General features: G+C 33.7%; 1 protein-coding gene across 2 annotated transcripts; it reads right to left on the bottom strand.

Annotated features, from left to right (window-relative positions):
- Positions 1-2,521: 2,521 nt before the first annotated feature.
- On the bottom strand, positions 2,522-16,447 carry LOC138315961 (programmed cell death protein 6-like). 2 transcript variants are annotated; one of them, XM_069257385.1, is made up of 6 exons: positions 16,289-16,447; positions 13,714-13,775; positions 9,177-9,221; positions 5,863-6,021; positions 4,784-4,893; positions 2,522-4,357 (listed from the first exon to the last, which is right to left on the bottom strand). In XM_069257385.1, exons 1-6 carry the CDS (start codon positions 16,363-16,365, stop codon positions 4,256-4,258), a joined length of 555 nt encoding a protein of 184 aa, XP_069113486.1. In that variant the 5' UTR covers positions 16,366-16,447; the 3' UTR covers positions 2,522-4,255. The 2 variants fall into 2 exon arrangements, with proteins under 2 accessions (XP_069113486.1, XP_069113487.1); XM_069257386.1 differs by lacking the exon at positions 13,714-13,775 and adding an exon at positions 10,998-11,059 and having other exon boundaries at positions 16,289-16,446.
- Between the last annotated feature and the right edge of the window lie 28 nt (positions 16,448-16,475).

The raw sequence follows: 16,475 nt of genomic DNA, 5'->3' as shown, positions 1-16,475 counted from the left end.
CATTCACTTGACTAGTATGTCTTTACATTAGATATTTTAACAAATCTTCATATTTCTAGTAAAATTGCATATGAAACTCCTTATAGATCTAATAATGCTCATTACGTAGGGAACTGCCATGTGTCCCGGCTGCAGGCCGTGTGCAAAAAGTCAAAACACACGTGGGATTTATAAGATGGGTTCTAAAATGTCCTATATTTAGAATATTCAGTAAGTGGTTTGTAATATTATTACAGCAAAACTAACAAGCTACAAGGTTAGTGGAATTTTTAACCGTACTGTTATTTATAATTAGCCATCAGCTTGGATCTGATTACCAACAAAATGTAGTGAGTTCACTCACAATGTAATTATTGCAAGCCAACGTATCTGCTATCCGATTGCTCTTTAAAGTTTGTTAATGATCTCAAACACACTAATAACTTAATATTGTGGCAGTTTTAAGTAACTAGATTATAATATTTTCAAATAGTTCTGATAACTATTCATGTGTAATATCTCCAGACATTGACATGTGTCGCAGAGTACGGCGGACTGCTAATGTTTTTTGACATGTTCTGCAAGATATTTCACTGTTTCAGAACTTTACGGTGGCCAATAAAGAAAACAACCACAATGCAATTATATAATGTTATTTCTTCTAAATACAACACTTCTTTGTGCAAGTTGTCAAGCATTTATTGTGAATGTTTTTGCAATGAAATTTCCATCCTTTTAAACATTGAATTTGTGTTTCCCCGGAACCCCCCCCCCCCCCCCAATTTTTAAATGTTTCAGCCCTAAGAAAAAATACATGTGCAAAGTACATTGGTGTGTAAGTTACACAAGTTAATTTTTACGGTATTTGTAACAATAATGATTGTGTTTGGTACAGCTTATACAGCCAGAGTGCCCGCGATTTACATGTGGATTGGCAACAGTACTCCAGTCTATAAATAACTAGCTTCACTCATTCAATACATCGATACAAGTCAGCGGTAGAGCGGAAGGGGTTTATATACATGCGTCGTTCTCAGTTGGGGTAGCACAGCTGTGATGTATGTGTAGAAAATGTGAAGCATGTGTGAACCGGCAATCACTGACAGTTCTTGACCTCTGTGCAATACACAACGTAAAAGTTATCTCCCGTAGTTACAGAGACTGACGATAGGATTACCAAGGTATAGTGTTCCTGTTCTCATGAGAACCTGAGTGATTTTATAATGGAAGGTGTATACACACCTCCATAAAAAGTACTTAAGGGGTCTCTCTCAAATTTCATAAGCAGGTTCCCCTAGGGCCCTAGTTGTGCATATTGCATTTTGGGACCTGTCGGTGAACAAAATGGCCGCTAGGCCTCCATCTTGGATCTTGATAGTTAAAGTTTGTTGCCGCTATTTCTCAGGAAGTACTTAAGGGATCTATTTCAAATTTTATATGTATGTTCCCCTAAGACCTTTGTTGTGCATATTGCATTTTCGGACAGATCGGTCAACAAGATGGCCGACAGGTAGCCATCTTGGATTCTGATAGTTGAAGTTTGTTACTGCTATTTCTTAAAAAGTACTGAAGTGATCTGTCTCATATTTTATATATGTTGTACGTTCTTTCCATTGTCAGATGTAGATAATACTTTGGTGGGCGCCAAGATCCCTCTGGGATCTCTTGTTTAACTAGACCGGTGTATTGTATACCAACCGTCTTTCCTAGAACACATTTCAATGTAACTGAGCTAGACGTACACTGTATATTAGCAGAGATTACCTTTTGTTAATTTGCTTTGATCAAAAGAATGATTTGAAAAAGTAAATTTCATGAGAAATAGAGTTGGTTTAGTGTTTGTTTGTTTATGAAATAATTAGTATCTGTTACTCCTCATCAGATGAGGCTTGATAAGGCCTCAGTCAGTGATGTTATCTACACATCCAGTATTCAATATTGACAGTTTGTCTGACATTAACATGGAGACCTCTTCAGTACTCCAGTAAAATAAACTTCTATTGCTAAATATACAAAGTGTTTTCTTATCACTACGATCAACCTAAGATGATGATTAACTTTAAAGGATATGTCAATATACCAGTTGGCTAAAGAGGTTAGATACTAAACATGTACAATCTTGTACAGAAAAAGGACAATGAGATTGAATGATGGAAATTTGATTTTCTTTAGTTACACAACAAATGTATGAATGGGGGATATAATTGTGTCTAGTATCCTTTCAAATCATTTGTCTTGTCACTCTCTCTAACCATGCGACCAAAATGTCATACTGAGACAATGTGTAGTGAAGTTGTACTCTAAGGTCACTGTGACCTACATTGGATCTTAGACATACATTGTATTAGTCCCATGCATAACTTTAGTTTGTTGTAATATCTTTTTCCGAGAGAAAATTTTGTTTGAACTCCTTTTTTTTTTATTATACTAACCTGACATGGAAAAGGCGTTATCCAGTAATGAAATTATGCATTCACAAATGCCTGAAAAATTAGCTTATTATAATCTATATGCAGTGTGCTACCCAGTGAAAATAGGACAATTTTATCAGATCAACAGGCTTTATTTGGTTTTCTAAGCATGTTCATTATACCGGTAATACACAATAACATGGCTACACAAAGAGACAACAAGAGGCCCTGCGCTCATTAAGATAACATTTTACTTTGTTCTTAACTTACTGTAACTGATTAACTAAACATTAAAATTGCAAAATTTATTTTGTGGTTGAAAAATATCATATTTCTAAACTCAAATTTTTAATGTATATAATACCAGGTATTTATAATGTTGTAATGAAGATGCACAAAAACAACAATACTTAGAAGATTACGACAAAATTTATATGGTATTGGAGACTACTTGGCCGTAGGAAATCTCTACTAACTATGCCCATGCATATTATGATTTTAAAATTTTGCAAATTCAAATTAATAATCTCTAATCTGTGTGAAATGCTTCTTTACAAATTTCAACTCAATTTACAAAAGGAAAAGAATTTAATACAGATCAGATAAAATATATACAACCACAAAAAATGAGAATATAATTTTTTTCTTTCATTTTTTTTTATTATTCCAGTAATACCTGTTAAGTTCAGAGAAAGTGGAGTAACACTATCTGTAATAGGTCATCTCTGTGTTTGATGTTTACACATTCTTGCCACTCGTATTGTTTATTATCTAATCAGCTAATCAACAACATCAGGGTAAGAAAACATTATAAATATATACACTGTTAGTATCTTGAATATCATGGTTAAACAGGAATACTAAATTCACTAACTTAATACACAGTGTACTGATCTAATAACCAAATTGAAAAAAACCACCTTACAAAGCAACAAAGCATCACAAGTACATTGTAAAATGAATTGACACAAAAGCGCTTTCAAGAACAAATTAATGAAGTTTTTAAATTTCTACAAACACCTCCTAGTTCTTTTAAAGTTATATGTGCCGTAACTGAGCGAAAATTTTGACATGCTATTTTTTCATCATTATTTTATTAAAAACCATAAGGTTTGATGAATAAAGCTGTAAAAACCATTCAAATGGCTTCAGATGACTTATAAACGTTAGTAATTTTGTACTGAAAAATTGTTGTTTTATTCCTTAAATATGTTTAAATGAAAACATACCTGCAGAAGTCACTTTATTATTACTAAAAACATTGTAAAAATGTGTAATGAAATTGTAGACCACAATTTGGCTTCATGGTCTGACCGTATGTACTCATTTCACTTCACTATTGATGTAAATAAATGATTTTTGGCAATACTGCCAAAAATCATTTTCAGTTCTTATTTGTACATGTAAAATTAAAACCTATGCATTGAAAGCACTGTAATTTTCAAAAAATTGGTAATTTTTGGTGCTGAATAACATATTAAAAGCTCATCTTGATTCGTGAGTATGAAAAATACGGCACATAAACCTTTAACAAAATTTGTTGAAAATTCTTTGCAAAGAAAATAACAAATTCAAATCATGGTTTTAGTGTTTTTCATTTTTGAAATCTAAATTAAGTGTATACAATAAGATAAACAAATATATGCTACAGACTCTAATATATATCTATATGTAGATGTATCAAAAACACACTACATTCAGTTAGCACTATATATATGATGAAAGTCATGATTCTTTACAGTCTTTTACCAAACATAGTTATCTCCTCTTGCTGGTTTCTCCTTTCTTGTTGCAAAAAAAAACATGTTACCATCTCTACTCTCTGAGGTAAATAACTCTGAATTAATACAAGGATGTTAATTTAACTATGATTTGAGATTGAATACGAGCGTTAAGAATTGTTCGTAACCTATTTGAATCCATCCATCCTGGTCTGTGTCGTGCTGTCGGAACGCTGATGTCAAAGTCTGGATGAAAAACAAAAAAGATGATGTATTGATTGGTTCATAGCTTACCAGTAGTTTTAAATTCACAATAACAAATGTGTAAATACTGTGATAAATCATAGCTGTTTGAGTGAATCCCCAAATAAAATCATCTCCATCTTTTCTTTTCCTACATTTCATTGATGGCTTAAAAGTTTGTCACAAATTAAACAGAAAAGGAAAAGTAAACAAATGAGAAATAAAACAAAATACATATTTCTAAAGACTGAAGAAAAAAATATAGTTGTATCAAAACAAAAAGAGAGTATTTCTTCATAAAGTGAGTTTTTCTGTTAAAATTACAACATTTAACAAATGATCCATAATTAGAAATTTTCCTCAACCAATGAAAAATATTCCAGAAAATATGTAATATACCAAATCTAATAACAGACGATGTTGGCTTACCTGCATGACGACACAACACTGTATGAAGTCATCGAAAGCCACTGTCCCTCTGCCTTGTCTATCAAATTTCCGCACTAAGATCTCATAAAAACGATCAGAAAGGCGATATCCTGAAAATATCAAAGGATTTTCACATGATATTTTGAAACATAAATAGAGGTTCCCCAAGAAGTGACTATTGTTTATCATGATTATCAAACTCCATTTAGGTTCTATTCAAATTTTGAAAACACACCAGCTTTATCGTGTGTCATTTCAAAATTTGAAAATTAACTAACCAGAGTTTAAATAAACATAATACCATTGTTTATACTTCAAATGATCGAGCAACTTCCTGTTTTAAAAAGAACACACACTTTAAGAAGTATTCGAAAGTTGAGAGCCAATCACAGTCAAGAGAGATTGATATTGACCAATGAGAGCTGCTTTTAGTTTTTACAAGCTGAAGTGTGTAAACATGAAAGATAACAACGTGCTATGGAGTTTATCAGATGATTTTTCCATTGTGAAACAGGCGTAGCTGTTACTTGACTGTCTACATAAATGTAAATATAGTAATTTCAACTATCAACCGTTCGATAGTTTGACCATTTACCGGCGGGGAACGTTTGCATGGGTTGATGCAAATTAATTGTTGACCTCATAAACACCGGCGTGCCGGACCCAAATACCAGCATTCTGGTTTATTTATCCTATAATATACAGTTGCCTTTTCAGTCAACAATCAAAACTCTTTCCCCTCAGTGTTGGGACCAACCCTATCAACTGTTTCTCTCAGCCTCCGGCCTCGGGAAACATTTCATCAGGATTGTCCCAACACCTCAAGAAAAGAGTTTTGACTGTTGACTGAAAAGGTAACTGTATATTATAGGACAAATATGTAATTTCGTATTACTACTAACAAGGAAATGTAAGTAATAGTATAGGTAACACAATACAGCTATATCTGAAATCTAGCATTTTCTCTTTAAAACAAATTTTATCATTTTCTACAGAGTTGTTAATTCTACAAAACAAAAACAAAAACCACATACATATTGATAGTGGATGTTTTGTTGGTGGGACATAACATAACTTACCAAATGTTGTTAAAGCGTTTTTAAGCTCATTTTTATCAATGGATCCTGAGCCATCACGATCAAAAGAACGAAAACAGTTCTGCCAATCTGTTACATATTTCCACAGTTGAGCAAACTCTTGGAAGTTGATTGTTCCAGAATTGTCCCGATCAAACATACCTAAAAATAGATCATATATTCACCCAATCAAACATACCTAAAAATAGATCATATATTCACCCAATCAAACATACCTAAAAATAGATCATATATTCACCCAATCAAACATACCTAAAAATAGATCATATATTCACCTTATCAAACATACCTAAAAATAGATCATTAATATTCACCTAATCAAACATACCTAAAAATAGATCATTTATTCACCTAATCAAACATATCCATAAACATAACTTTGGCAAACACTAAAATTTAATTTAGTTTAAACATAAATCTTGAAAGTCACTTTCTTACAATGTTGTGCAGCAAGTATTATAAATACATGCATGTATTTTTTTCCTAAAGAATATCTAAATAGCTAACAAGAGATCCCAGAGGGATCTTGGCGCCCACCAAAGAATGATCTATATCTGACAAAGGAAAGAGGGATCTTTTCTCTACTTTTTAAACTTTTTCAATCATACTACATATAAAATTTGAAACAGATCGCTTCAGTACCTTTTGAGAAATAGCGGTAACAAACTTCAACTATCAAAATCCAAGATAACTCCTTGGCGGCCATCTTGTTGATCAATCAGTCCCAAATCACAATATGCACAACTAGGGCCCTAGGGGAACCTACATGTGAAATTTGAGAAAGATCCATTCAATACTTTCTGAGAAATAGCGATAACAAACTTTGAATATAAAAATCCAAGATGGCTGCCTGGTAAAAATTTTTGTTGACCGATTGGTCCCAAATCACAATATACACAACTAGGGCCCTAGGGGAACATACATATTAATTTTCTGACAGATCCCTTCAGTACTTTCTGAGAAATAGCGATAACAAACTTTAACTATCAAAATCCAAGATGGCGGCCTGGCGGCCATCTTGTTCACCGATTGGTCCAAAAATGCAATATGCACAACAAGGGCCCTAGGGGAACCTACATATTAAATTTGAGAAAGATCCCTTCAGCACTTTTTGAGAAATGGGGATATCAAACCTTAACTATCAAAATCCAAGATGGCCGCCTGGCGGCCATCTTGTTTTTCCTATCAGCCTCAAAATCTATATGGCACAAATACGGACCAAGGGTAACCTCCATGTGAAGTTTGAACAAAATCCCTTCAGTAGTTCTCAAGAAATATTGATAACAAACTTCAACTGCCAAAATCAAAGATGGCTGCCTGGCAGCCATCTTATTTTTCCGATCAGCCTCAAAATCTGTATGGCACAACTAGGGACCAAGGGTAACCTCCATGTGAAGTTTTAACAAAATCCCTTTAGTAGTTCTCAAGAAATATCGATAACAAACTTCAATTGCCAAAATCAAAGATGGCTGCCTGGCGGCCATCTTGTTTTTCCGATCAGCCTCAAAATCTGTATGGCACAAATAGGGACCAAGGGTACCCTCAATGTGAAGTTTGAACAAAATCCCTGCAGTAGTTCTAAAGAAATATCGATAACAAACTTCAACTGCCAAAATCAAAGATGGCTGCCTGGCGGCCATCTTGTTTTTCCGATCAGCCTCAAAATGTCTTGTTTTTCCGATCAGCCTCAAAATCTGTATGGCACAACAATGGGACCAAGGGTAATCTCCATGTGAAGTTTTAACAAAATCCCTTCAGTAGTGCTCAAAAAATATCGACGACGGACGACGGACGGCAGACGACGGACCACGGACCACGGACGCAGGGCGATTTGAATAGCCCACCATCTGATGATGGTGGGCTAAAAATGTAGATAAACAAGCAAATTTGAGGAATTAATATCACCCGTTTTCTTTAATCAAAGGTCCCTTAAGTCTGCCAAATAAGGTCCAATGAAAGTGCCAAACAAAATTGGCCAAGACCCAGAGACATTTAACCATATTCCTAAGTTTGAAGAAAATCCAGTAATATTTGCGAAAGTTATTGAACGAAAACAATAGCGTTTTTCTTTAATCAAAGGACCATAACTCAGCAAAATAGGGTTCAATCAAAGGCCCAATCAAATTTGGCCAAGGCCCTGAGGCATTTAACCATGGTACCAAATTTCGAGAAAATCCTGTAACATTTGCGAGAGTTTTTAAATGGAAATGGACGAAAATGGCAGTTTTCGTTAATCAAAGGGTCATAACTCAGCCAAACAAGGCCCGATGAAAGTGCCAAGCAAACTCATCTGTGCCCTTGGCACATTTAACCACGTGACCAAGTTAAAAAAAAAATCGCTTAAGATTTGTGGCAATTACCGGTATTGCATGGAAACCAAGTGTTACAGATGGACAGACGGACGGACGGATAGGCGGACTGACCCAAATTAATATCCCCCCTTTCGTTGAAAGCGGGGGATAAAAAATTAGTACAGTGTATACTTTAAAAAAATTCAGGAATAATATAATCCTTTTACCAACTGTCTAGCTCTAAAGTGCAATTAACAAAGACCAACTAAAGTTCTCTCCACCTTCATGTAGTCAAAATAATTCCAGAACAAAGCAAGAATCATTTATGGATCCCTTGGAAATCCAATTGTGATATTAAATTGCAAAAGCAAATTCTACTAATCTAAAACAAAGTCCAAAATAGTTTTATATAATAGGGGTTGAATATTTTTTCATTAAACTTTAATTTCCTTCCATTTATGGAGGCCAGATAGACTTATGGGTGATTTTAGACATTTTTTCCCTTGTAATTCTTTCATTTATGATTCATAATTCAATTATAATATTTAAGTATTTATTATAGATCCGATGATTAATTCTTCAACTGCTAAAGAAGTGTTCCACACAATTATATGTGAACATTTTTAGAACTCCTGAATTTTTGAAACACATCCAGAACTTTTCTAGAATACATCTAGAATATATACATTCAAGTTTTGAAGGTATTCAGTCAACAACATGTCAAGACTGTCTAAACCTGACACTGAACTCTTCCAGAACACATTGTATATAGAAAACACATACATGTAGCTATAAATCAAGATTCAAGAAATTTTATTTTACATAGCATATCAGAACAAAATACAACATTTAGCACTGTAGTGCTATTCTTGTAACAAACATATGTACATGTATACATATGTGATTTAACAATTAAATGACAAAATGACAGACATAGTTATACACTAATAGACTTAACAATGACACTTTGATTCAAAATCAATTGATTTATTGATAAAAACTTACCAATCATCAAGCGGACAGTCTCAGGATTAAATGGTGTCCATGTTCCTTAAAAAGCAACAAATATTTATACACAGACGGTAGGCTATGTAAACTCTAATAAAACCAAATTAATTTTTGAAATTGTAATAAATTGTTCTTACATATTTTTGTGGTGTAACTAATCTGTTTTATGTTCAGATATGTGTAAAGTATATTGAAGTTTTCATTTTGTTGAATTTAACAACTTTACTTATGACCAAAGAGCAATCTGAATAAATTAAATCACTATATAGATTTTTATTTGGTTGACTTTGACAGTTATATCTTGGACTTAAAGTTGAGTAGGCTAATTATGTTGAAATATATCATTCCTGACTGTAAGTTGATGGCATAACTGATATAATTAATATATTTTGAACATGTAAAATCAGTGATTGAATCAGAAACTCTGAGAGAAATACATTTATAGGAAATGGCTATATTGCTATGCTACAAACATTCGTAATGCAACTAACTTACTAATCATATTACAAATAATCTTACAAAAGAGGTTAGCCTGCCCAACATATAATGTTAGCTGGTTCTGTTCCGGTGACACAAAATGTCTCCATTACATTATCATCGTCAGAGACTCATGGTTGATTGCACTACACTACTGCAATCAGACAATATCTAAATTTCGACCACTGAAAGGCCTAAATTTCGTTCCCAAGGCAATACAATTTTTCAAAAGTGGCATCGGCATATGGAGAAGTGAAGCATAGCTTAGAGCAATCAATCCTGGTTCTTTGACGATGTTATACTATATGTGGGGAAAATACACAAGTAATCTCCAAAGATTCAATACATAAGGAGTGAAGATTGACGAAGCAACATGCAGAGAATACAGACATATAAAACCATCACCACAAGCATGTATATAAATAAAGATGTTATCAGAAATCTGTGACCAAATGTTTCCACATTCGAAATGCTTTATTTTTTCAGTACAGAAGAGTTAATTTGTTTAATCACTTTTGATAATTGTTCTTGTTCCCTTTTGACAAATCAAGAGTTTGAATAATTACGGCATTAGTTTGGGGTAAAAATCATAAAACATATTGTGATTAGTTTTGATTTGAGTGTTTGGGAATCACCATTTTAATGCAGGCAATATGCTGTGTGTGTATGGTGAATATTATTTAAAGGGTTATCATCAAGCTCATTGTGGTTATATGATGAAGGTTTTATTTTTGAGACAATGAATGACTTATTTTGTAATTACCGGTAATTTTAACTACATTTAAGTATTTTCTTATATCAAATAATCAGCACAATTCAAAAACTATTTTATTTTGTTTAGTAAATTGTATCACAAAAACACATTGTAGTAAATGTGACTAATTATACAGATCTATTTTTTCCCTTCTCCCTAAATGAGCTTCTTCTTTCTTAATCTCCCTCCCCATTGCCTTCTTTTTGGCTTTAAATTCAGCATTTATATATCAGCGAGGAAAGCTGTGGGTTCATATCCCTGGCTAAAATGCACAATGCTCTATAAAAATGGTGCTTAAGCTTTCTGCTCCTGCTTAGCATTTAACCAGCATAAATGGAGTAGGACGACTGCAATGGTTTGCTAGTTCTACTAATGCATCAAATCCTTCAAGTAATACAGCAACGAAACCTCTGACAAGTCATATACTCTATCTCAATAATATAAAAAAAATAATTTGGTGGTGTGCTTGAAATTAACCTGACATGTTTTTTTGCTTTGGCTATCACCTCCTTCATATTTATTGGAACTTTACAAAAAGGCAATATAAATCATAAGACTACAGACTCTAGACTGCCAGACTGTCTTACCATTGGACAGGGCTTGTCCAAGCTCATTGGCGGAGATAGCACCACTCCTGTCAGTATCAATCCTGAGAAACAGAATATTAAACTCTCGATTAAAGAATTTACAGTCGTGAGAAACAGAATATCAAACTCCCAGTTAAAGAATTTACATAATGTTTGTACAGCTGTAAGTTAACACTTCAAAATAAAGCTAATCTATCAGTGTTGATTAAAATCAAATGTCTATGATACATCCAATGCAGTGGATAATATTTTGATCCAATTTATATAAGATGTAGAAGGTTATAATACTAAGACTACTTTTGGTGACTGTTCATGTAAAATTGGTTTTTTAGGTTTCGTTTGCAATAGTACTAAACTGTACTTGTGGATAACAACAAAAGTCATCAAAAGTCACTTAGGAGTCACAGCACATGGTCATAGAAACTATCTCAAAGGTCATAGCACACAGCCATCGGTCATCGGATGTGGCTGAAAGTTCACAACACATGGTCATTGGTCATTGGTCATCGGAAGTGGCATAAAGGTCACAAGTTCACAACACACAGTCATTGGTCATCGGAAGTGGCTTAAAGGTCACACCACATGGTCACTGGTCATCGGAAGTGTCTTAAATGTAAAGAAACCACCAATATATCCCTCAAAGTCTCTGTCATATGCAAAAGAATCAACAATTTATATCCTGCAGTCAAATGCAAAGTGTACCAAACCCAAATTCTGATAGTTTATCATCAGGGTTCATTATTTTATATTTCCTACAGTATTGGCACTCCACTGTTTATTATAATTTGACAATCAAAATGAGACTTTACAGATGTGAACTACTCTGGTTTAATACTGAAAAAAAACTCTCTTATAGTTAGCTGCTTTCTTCTTACAACAAAATATTTTCTAATATTCCTCCAGAATATTATTACAACCACAGTTCTAAATTAGACAAGGGCTGTGGCATATAAAAAGGTATCTCTTGATTTTGAATACTATTTTTCACTTTTTCATACCAACAATCTACAATTACCACAGTTACAATGTGTTCATGCTGACCACCAGTAAAAACATCAGTATAAACATGCATTATTGGTTTGAGGCCAGTTACAATAAGTGTTATCCTATAATAAATAAACAAGAGATCATAGAAGGATCTTGGAGCCCACCATAGAATGATCTACATCTGACAATGGAAAGAGGGATCTTTTCTCTGCTTTTCAAACTTTTACTACATATGAAATGAGAAGGTACGTCAAGACTCGAATATGGCCTCAAAATTAATTCTCCAGTAAAGAACAACATATTTTGCCATATAACAGCTGAATACATTTGCTAACACATTACATCTCGAAAATATCCCGCATGTGCCAATTATGTTCACTATGACGTCATCAACATACAGTTTCCCGCCATTTTTCACAAAAATCCTTGAAAAATCATACTTTTTGAGTGGTTTTCTCTAAAAATGAATGTGGCCGCCTTCGTGGAGCAGAAAGAGATTTTCACACGTTGTGTATCGTGTATTTACGCATATCCATGCAAAATGTAAAGTTGCTCCAAGGTGACGGCCAAATCCATTTCAAGCCTTTTCTAACCTAAAGATGACGAATTTCTAGCAAAATTTGGCGAAAAGAGGAAAATCATCAATTTTAAGACGTCATAGGTGGGACACATCATGTACATGGTTATAAAAAATTATGTTTTGATGAATGGCAAGTATGAGGTTATTTATTGATATGAAATTGATGGGGATTAGAGTTAATTTTTTTCGGCCTGAAAAATTAAGGCCAAATACTGGTCCTATCATACAGATCTACTCCTTTGAGAAAGATCATTTCAGTACTTTCTGAGATATATATAACACCAACAAACTTCAATTATCAAAATCCAAGATGGCTACCTGTTGGCCATCTTGTTGACCAATCGGTCCAAAAATGCAATATGGGCAACTAAGGTCCTAAAGGAACCTACATGTAAAATTTGAGACAGATCGCTTCAGTACTTTTTGAGAAATAGTGGTAACAAACCTCAAATGTCAAAATCCAAGATGGTGGCCTGTCGGCCATCTTGTTGACCGATCAGCCCCAAAATGGTATATGCATAATTAGGGACCTAAGGGAACCTGCACATCAAATTTGAAACAGATCACTTCATTACTTTCTGAGAAATAGCGGTAACATTAACTTCAATTGTCAAAATCCAAGATTGAGAAAGATCCCTTTAGCCCTTTCGGAGAAATAGCAGTAACAAGAAATGTTAACAGACGGAAGGACGGACCACGGATGAAAAGCGATTTGAATAGCTCACCATCTGATGATGGTGGGCTAAAAAACAAAATTTAAATAATGTTAGATAATTACACATTGTAGACTATCAAAACTAGGTTTTCTGGGTCTTCTAGTGTTCCAAGCCTATCCATGACTTATTATATTAGTTGATCTGACACCAGGGAACAAGAACTATCTCACCATACCAGCACTAGAGTGGCCTAGGCATGGGTTAGATTTTTAAAATCTCTCAACATACATTTTTTTATTCTTCAGTAAAAACCTAAACAAATTGTTCAGATATATACATTAATAAAAAGTAGAAACATTTCCTTTCAAGTTCTATTTAATGCAAACTAAAATGACAATAAAGCATGCAATATATAATGGAAACGCCTATCTACAAGCAGACTGGGAACTCTTGTGATAGGGTCATGTGCCAGGAGGTATTTGACCCAACTTACCATTGGACAAAGCTTCCCCAAGCTCTTTGGTAGAAATCTGACCACTTCTGTCTTTATCAACTCTATAAAGGTACAATTTCTTTGAAAATTGAGTCTGCCAACTTTCTGTTTGCTCAGACACCACATTAAGCAATTAACATAATATAGGTACTATTCCCATATCTTGTACATTGTTCATTGCCTACCACTCATTCTCTGTATATACGGCTATTTTCATATTCTGTTTTATTATGTCATCACCATTTCTTGCTTCAAATGTTTGAATTTCAGACCAAAGCACAAATTAATTAAACAATTCCTAATTTCATAAAAGTGATGCAACATTAGGATTTTGAGGACAGTAGGACTAAATGCCTGCCTCCACTGGATATTTGCAGCACATTTTGGAGCTCAAGTTCTTTGAAATGTAGGATATTGAAGTAATGTGATAAAAAGTATCTTAAATTTGAGTTCATATCATATGAAACTCATCTTGAAAGTTTAATACTCGCTCGCGAAGGCTTGCAAAATCAAAAGTTAACTTCTAAGACTTGTTTCATATGAAATGAACACTTGATCAGTAAAGAAAATACATGTAAATGTATACTACCATATAATTATATACCGATAATATGCAATGGTTCTTGTGACCAACCAATAAAAGTTTAAACAGGGGGTTTCAGACGTAAACTAGTACTGTGCATGTACAGCTGTTGTCTATGTATACATCAGACAAATACATATAATTAAAACAGCAAATGTACAAAGTTATATGCAAGTGTCTTCTGAAGTCAAGACCTAATATTTTTCTGTACTATATCATACCTTAGTTTGATGAAGTTGACATGGTTTGAGACAATTAGCAAGAGATCCAAGTGCTCAAGGGATCTTATATACATAATTAATGTCCAGTCCACCACTGATAGATCCTTATTAGTCAAATACATATAATTCTTCTTTGCTTTTTCATTATTATGACTGACTCTATACATAAAGGCCAAAGTATGATTTGTGCCCCTTTTCAGTAGAAACATTAAGTTTGTTCAAGATTACACTCTATTGTTTTTAGACAAAAACTATCATAACACTATATCTCTGCGCATGAAGTATTGATTTGCTAACACTTTGACCTAGAATGACTGCTTATTGGCTGTGCTTTCCTGTGTAGATACAAGCCATATCAGGTACTTTTAGTGCAAATGTAATGGTAAGAGCATTTAACCCATGTTCAAATATCCTGCATTTGGTTAACTTATGAATGACTCATTACTGTTACTCAATACAGGACTAGCTACTGTTGTAGCAGAAAAGATTTCACCTTCTGACAGACAGTAAGAAGGTGGTATCTTTTTACCCATTTGAGTAACAGTTACCTGTTTGAGTAATCAATACGTTACACAAATGAGAAATAATGTGAAAAGAAAACTTTTTAAAAATTATAATAAAAAAAGGGCATCATAATTTTTAGAATGTCTTACAACTGATCTAAGACTCTATGTTTCTGTGCATGAAATATCAAATTCTGTTGTCTCACTTTGTTGTTATTTAAGATGACAATGTAGGTGTTTTCTATTGACTAGTCATCAGGGAAATTCAGTGCAAATGTCTTGGTTGAATGAGTTTTACATGTCTTCTATCTTAGCACCACAGTTATTAAATACATATATATAAGCAATGGAGGTGAAACCGGAAACGGGGTCTACAACGGATCATAAATAGATTCTGATTTAGTTTGGGACTTTTACCAAAATTTTGATTAATGCTGTACTAAGTTATGTTAGTAAATACATAGATTTATATAGTCAGCTCTTAGAAATTTACGGATTTATTTTTTCAGTGTATAAATACTTTTGTGGCTAATTTTTCCAATGTGAATCGAGTTCATATTCAAATTGTTTAATTGTCCTCTGAACAAAATTTGATGGAAGACTGTTCCAAGTATTCACTAATCTCTGGGTGAACGAGTGTTTTCTCACGCACAGCCTTGAATGTTCTTTGTACACTTTCAAATCATGTCCACGGGTACTTGATCATTGGTTGATTGGAAACAAATCTGTGTATTCCTTGTCGTATTTTTCAGAAAGTATTTTGTACATTTCAATCATATCCCCATGGCAGAGATTTAAATAGTAAAAGATTACTAATTATATTTAAATCTCTGCCCACGGTAAATGGTGCCTTGTAAAAAGTATTACGCCCTTTTTGATAAAAAAGTTTAAAACAACTTCATGCATTTGTCTTTTACAGAATTCCTTATTTGGTAACTTATTGGTTACTACAAACAGGTAACTGTTAGGCTAATCAAATGGGTAACTGTTACCAAAAGTGTTGTGCCAACCTGTACAACAGTAGCTAATACAGGACTAGAACTGTTACATATATGAAGGCTTGTGTCAAACATGAACTATGTAGGCCAAGAAGTAAATGGAAAACACTTTTTATTTTCTTATTATTATGACTTATTTTAAAATGTTTAACTTATTTTAAAATTTGTTTGCTTGTAACAACAAGCACATGACGTTCTGTTACTGTGTCAAATGTACTGCGGTTACATTAAACGACTGGAATATCAAACAAGCTGTCGCATTGTATTTACCTTTGAAATACGTTCCAAAGGAATTGTTGATCACCTCCGGGAGGAGGCCCTTGTGGCTGTCCCTGATAGTACGCCATTATTTCTCAATCGGGTTTTCTCGTTATGCCGGAACGATTTTGTCTTGTTCTTCCTGGATCAGCTCCTTACAAAGCTTTTATTACCTGTGTTAGGAATGCTTATTCCAAAG

Source organism: Argopecten irradians, chromosome 2 (genome assembly GCF_041381155.1).
Source record: "Argopecten irradians isolate NY chromosome 2, Ai_NY, whole genome shotgun sequence".
NCBI classification, from domain to species: domain Eukaryota; kingdom Metazoa; phylum Mollusca; class Bivalvia; order Pectinida; family Pectinidae; genus Argopecten; species Argopecten irradians.
The sequence above is the reverse complement of the archived record's forward strand: the minus strand, read 5'-3'. Positions and strand labels throughout refer to the sequence as shown.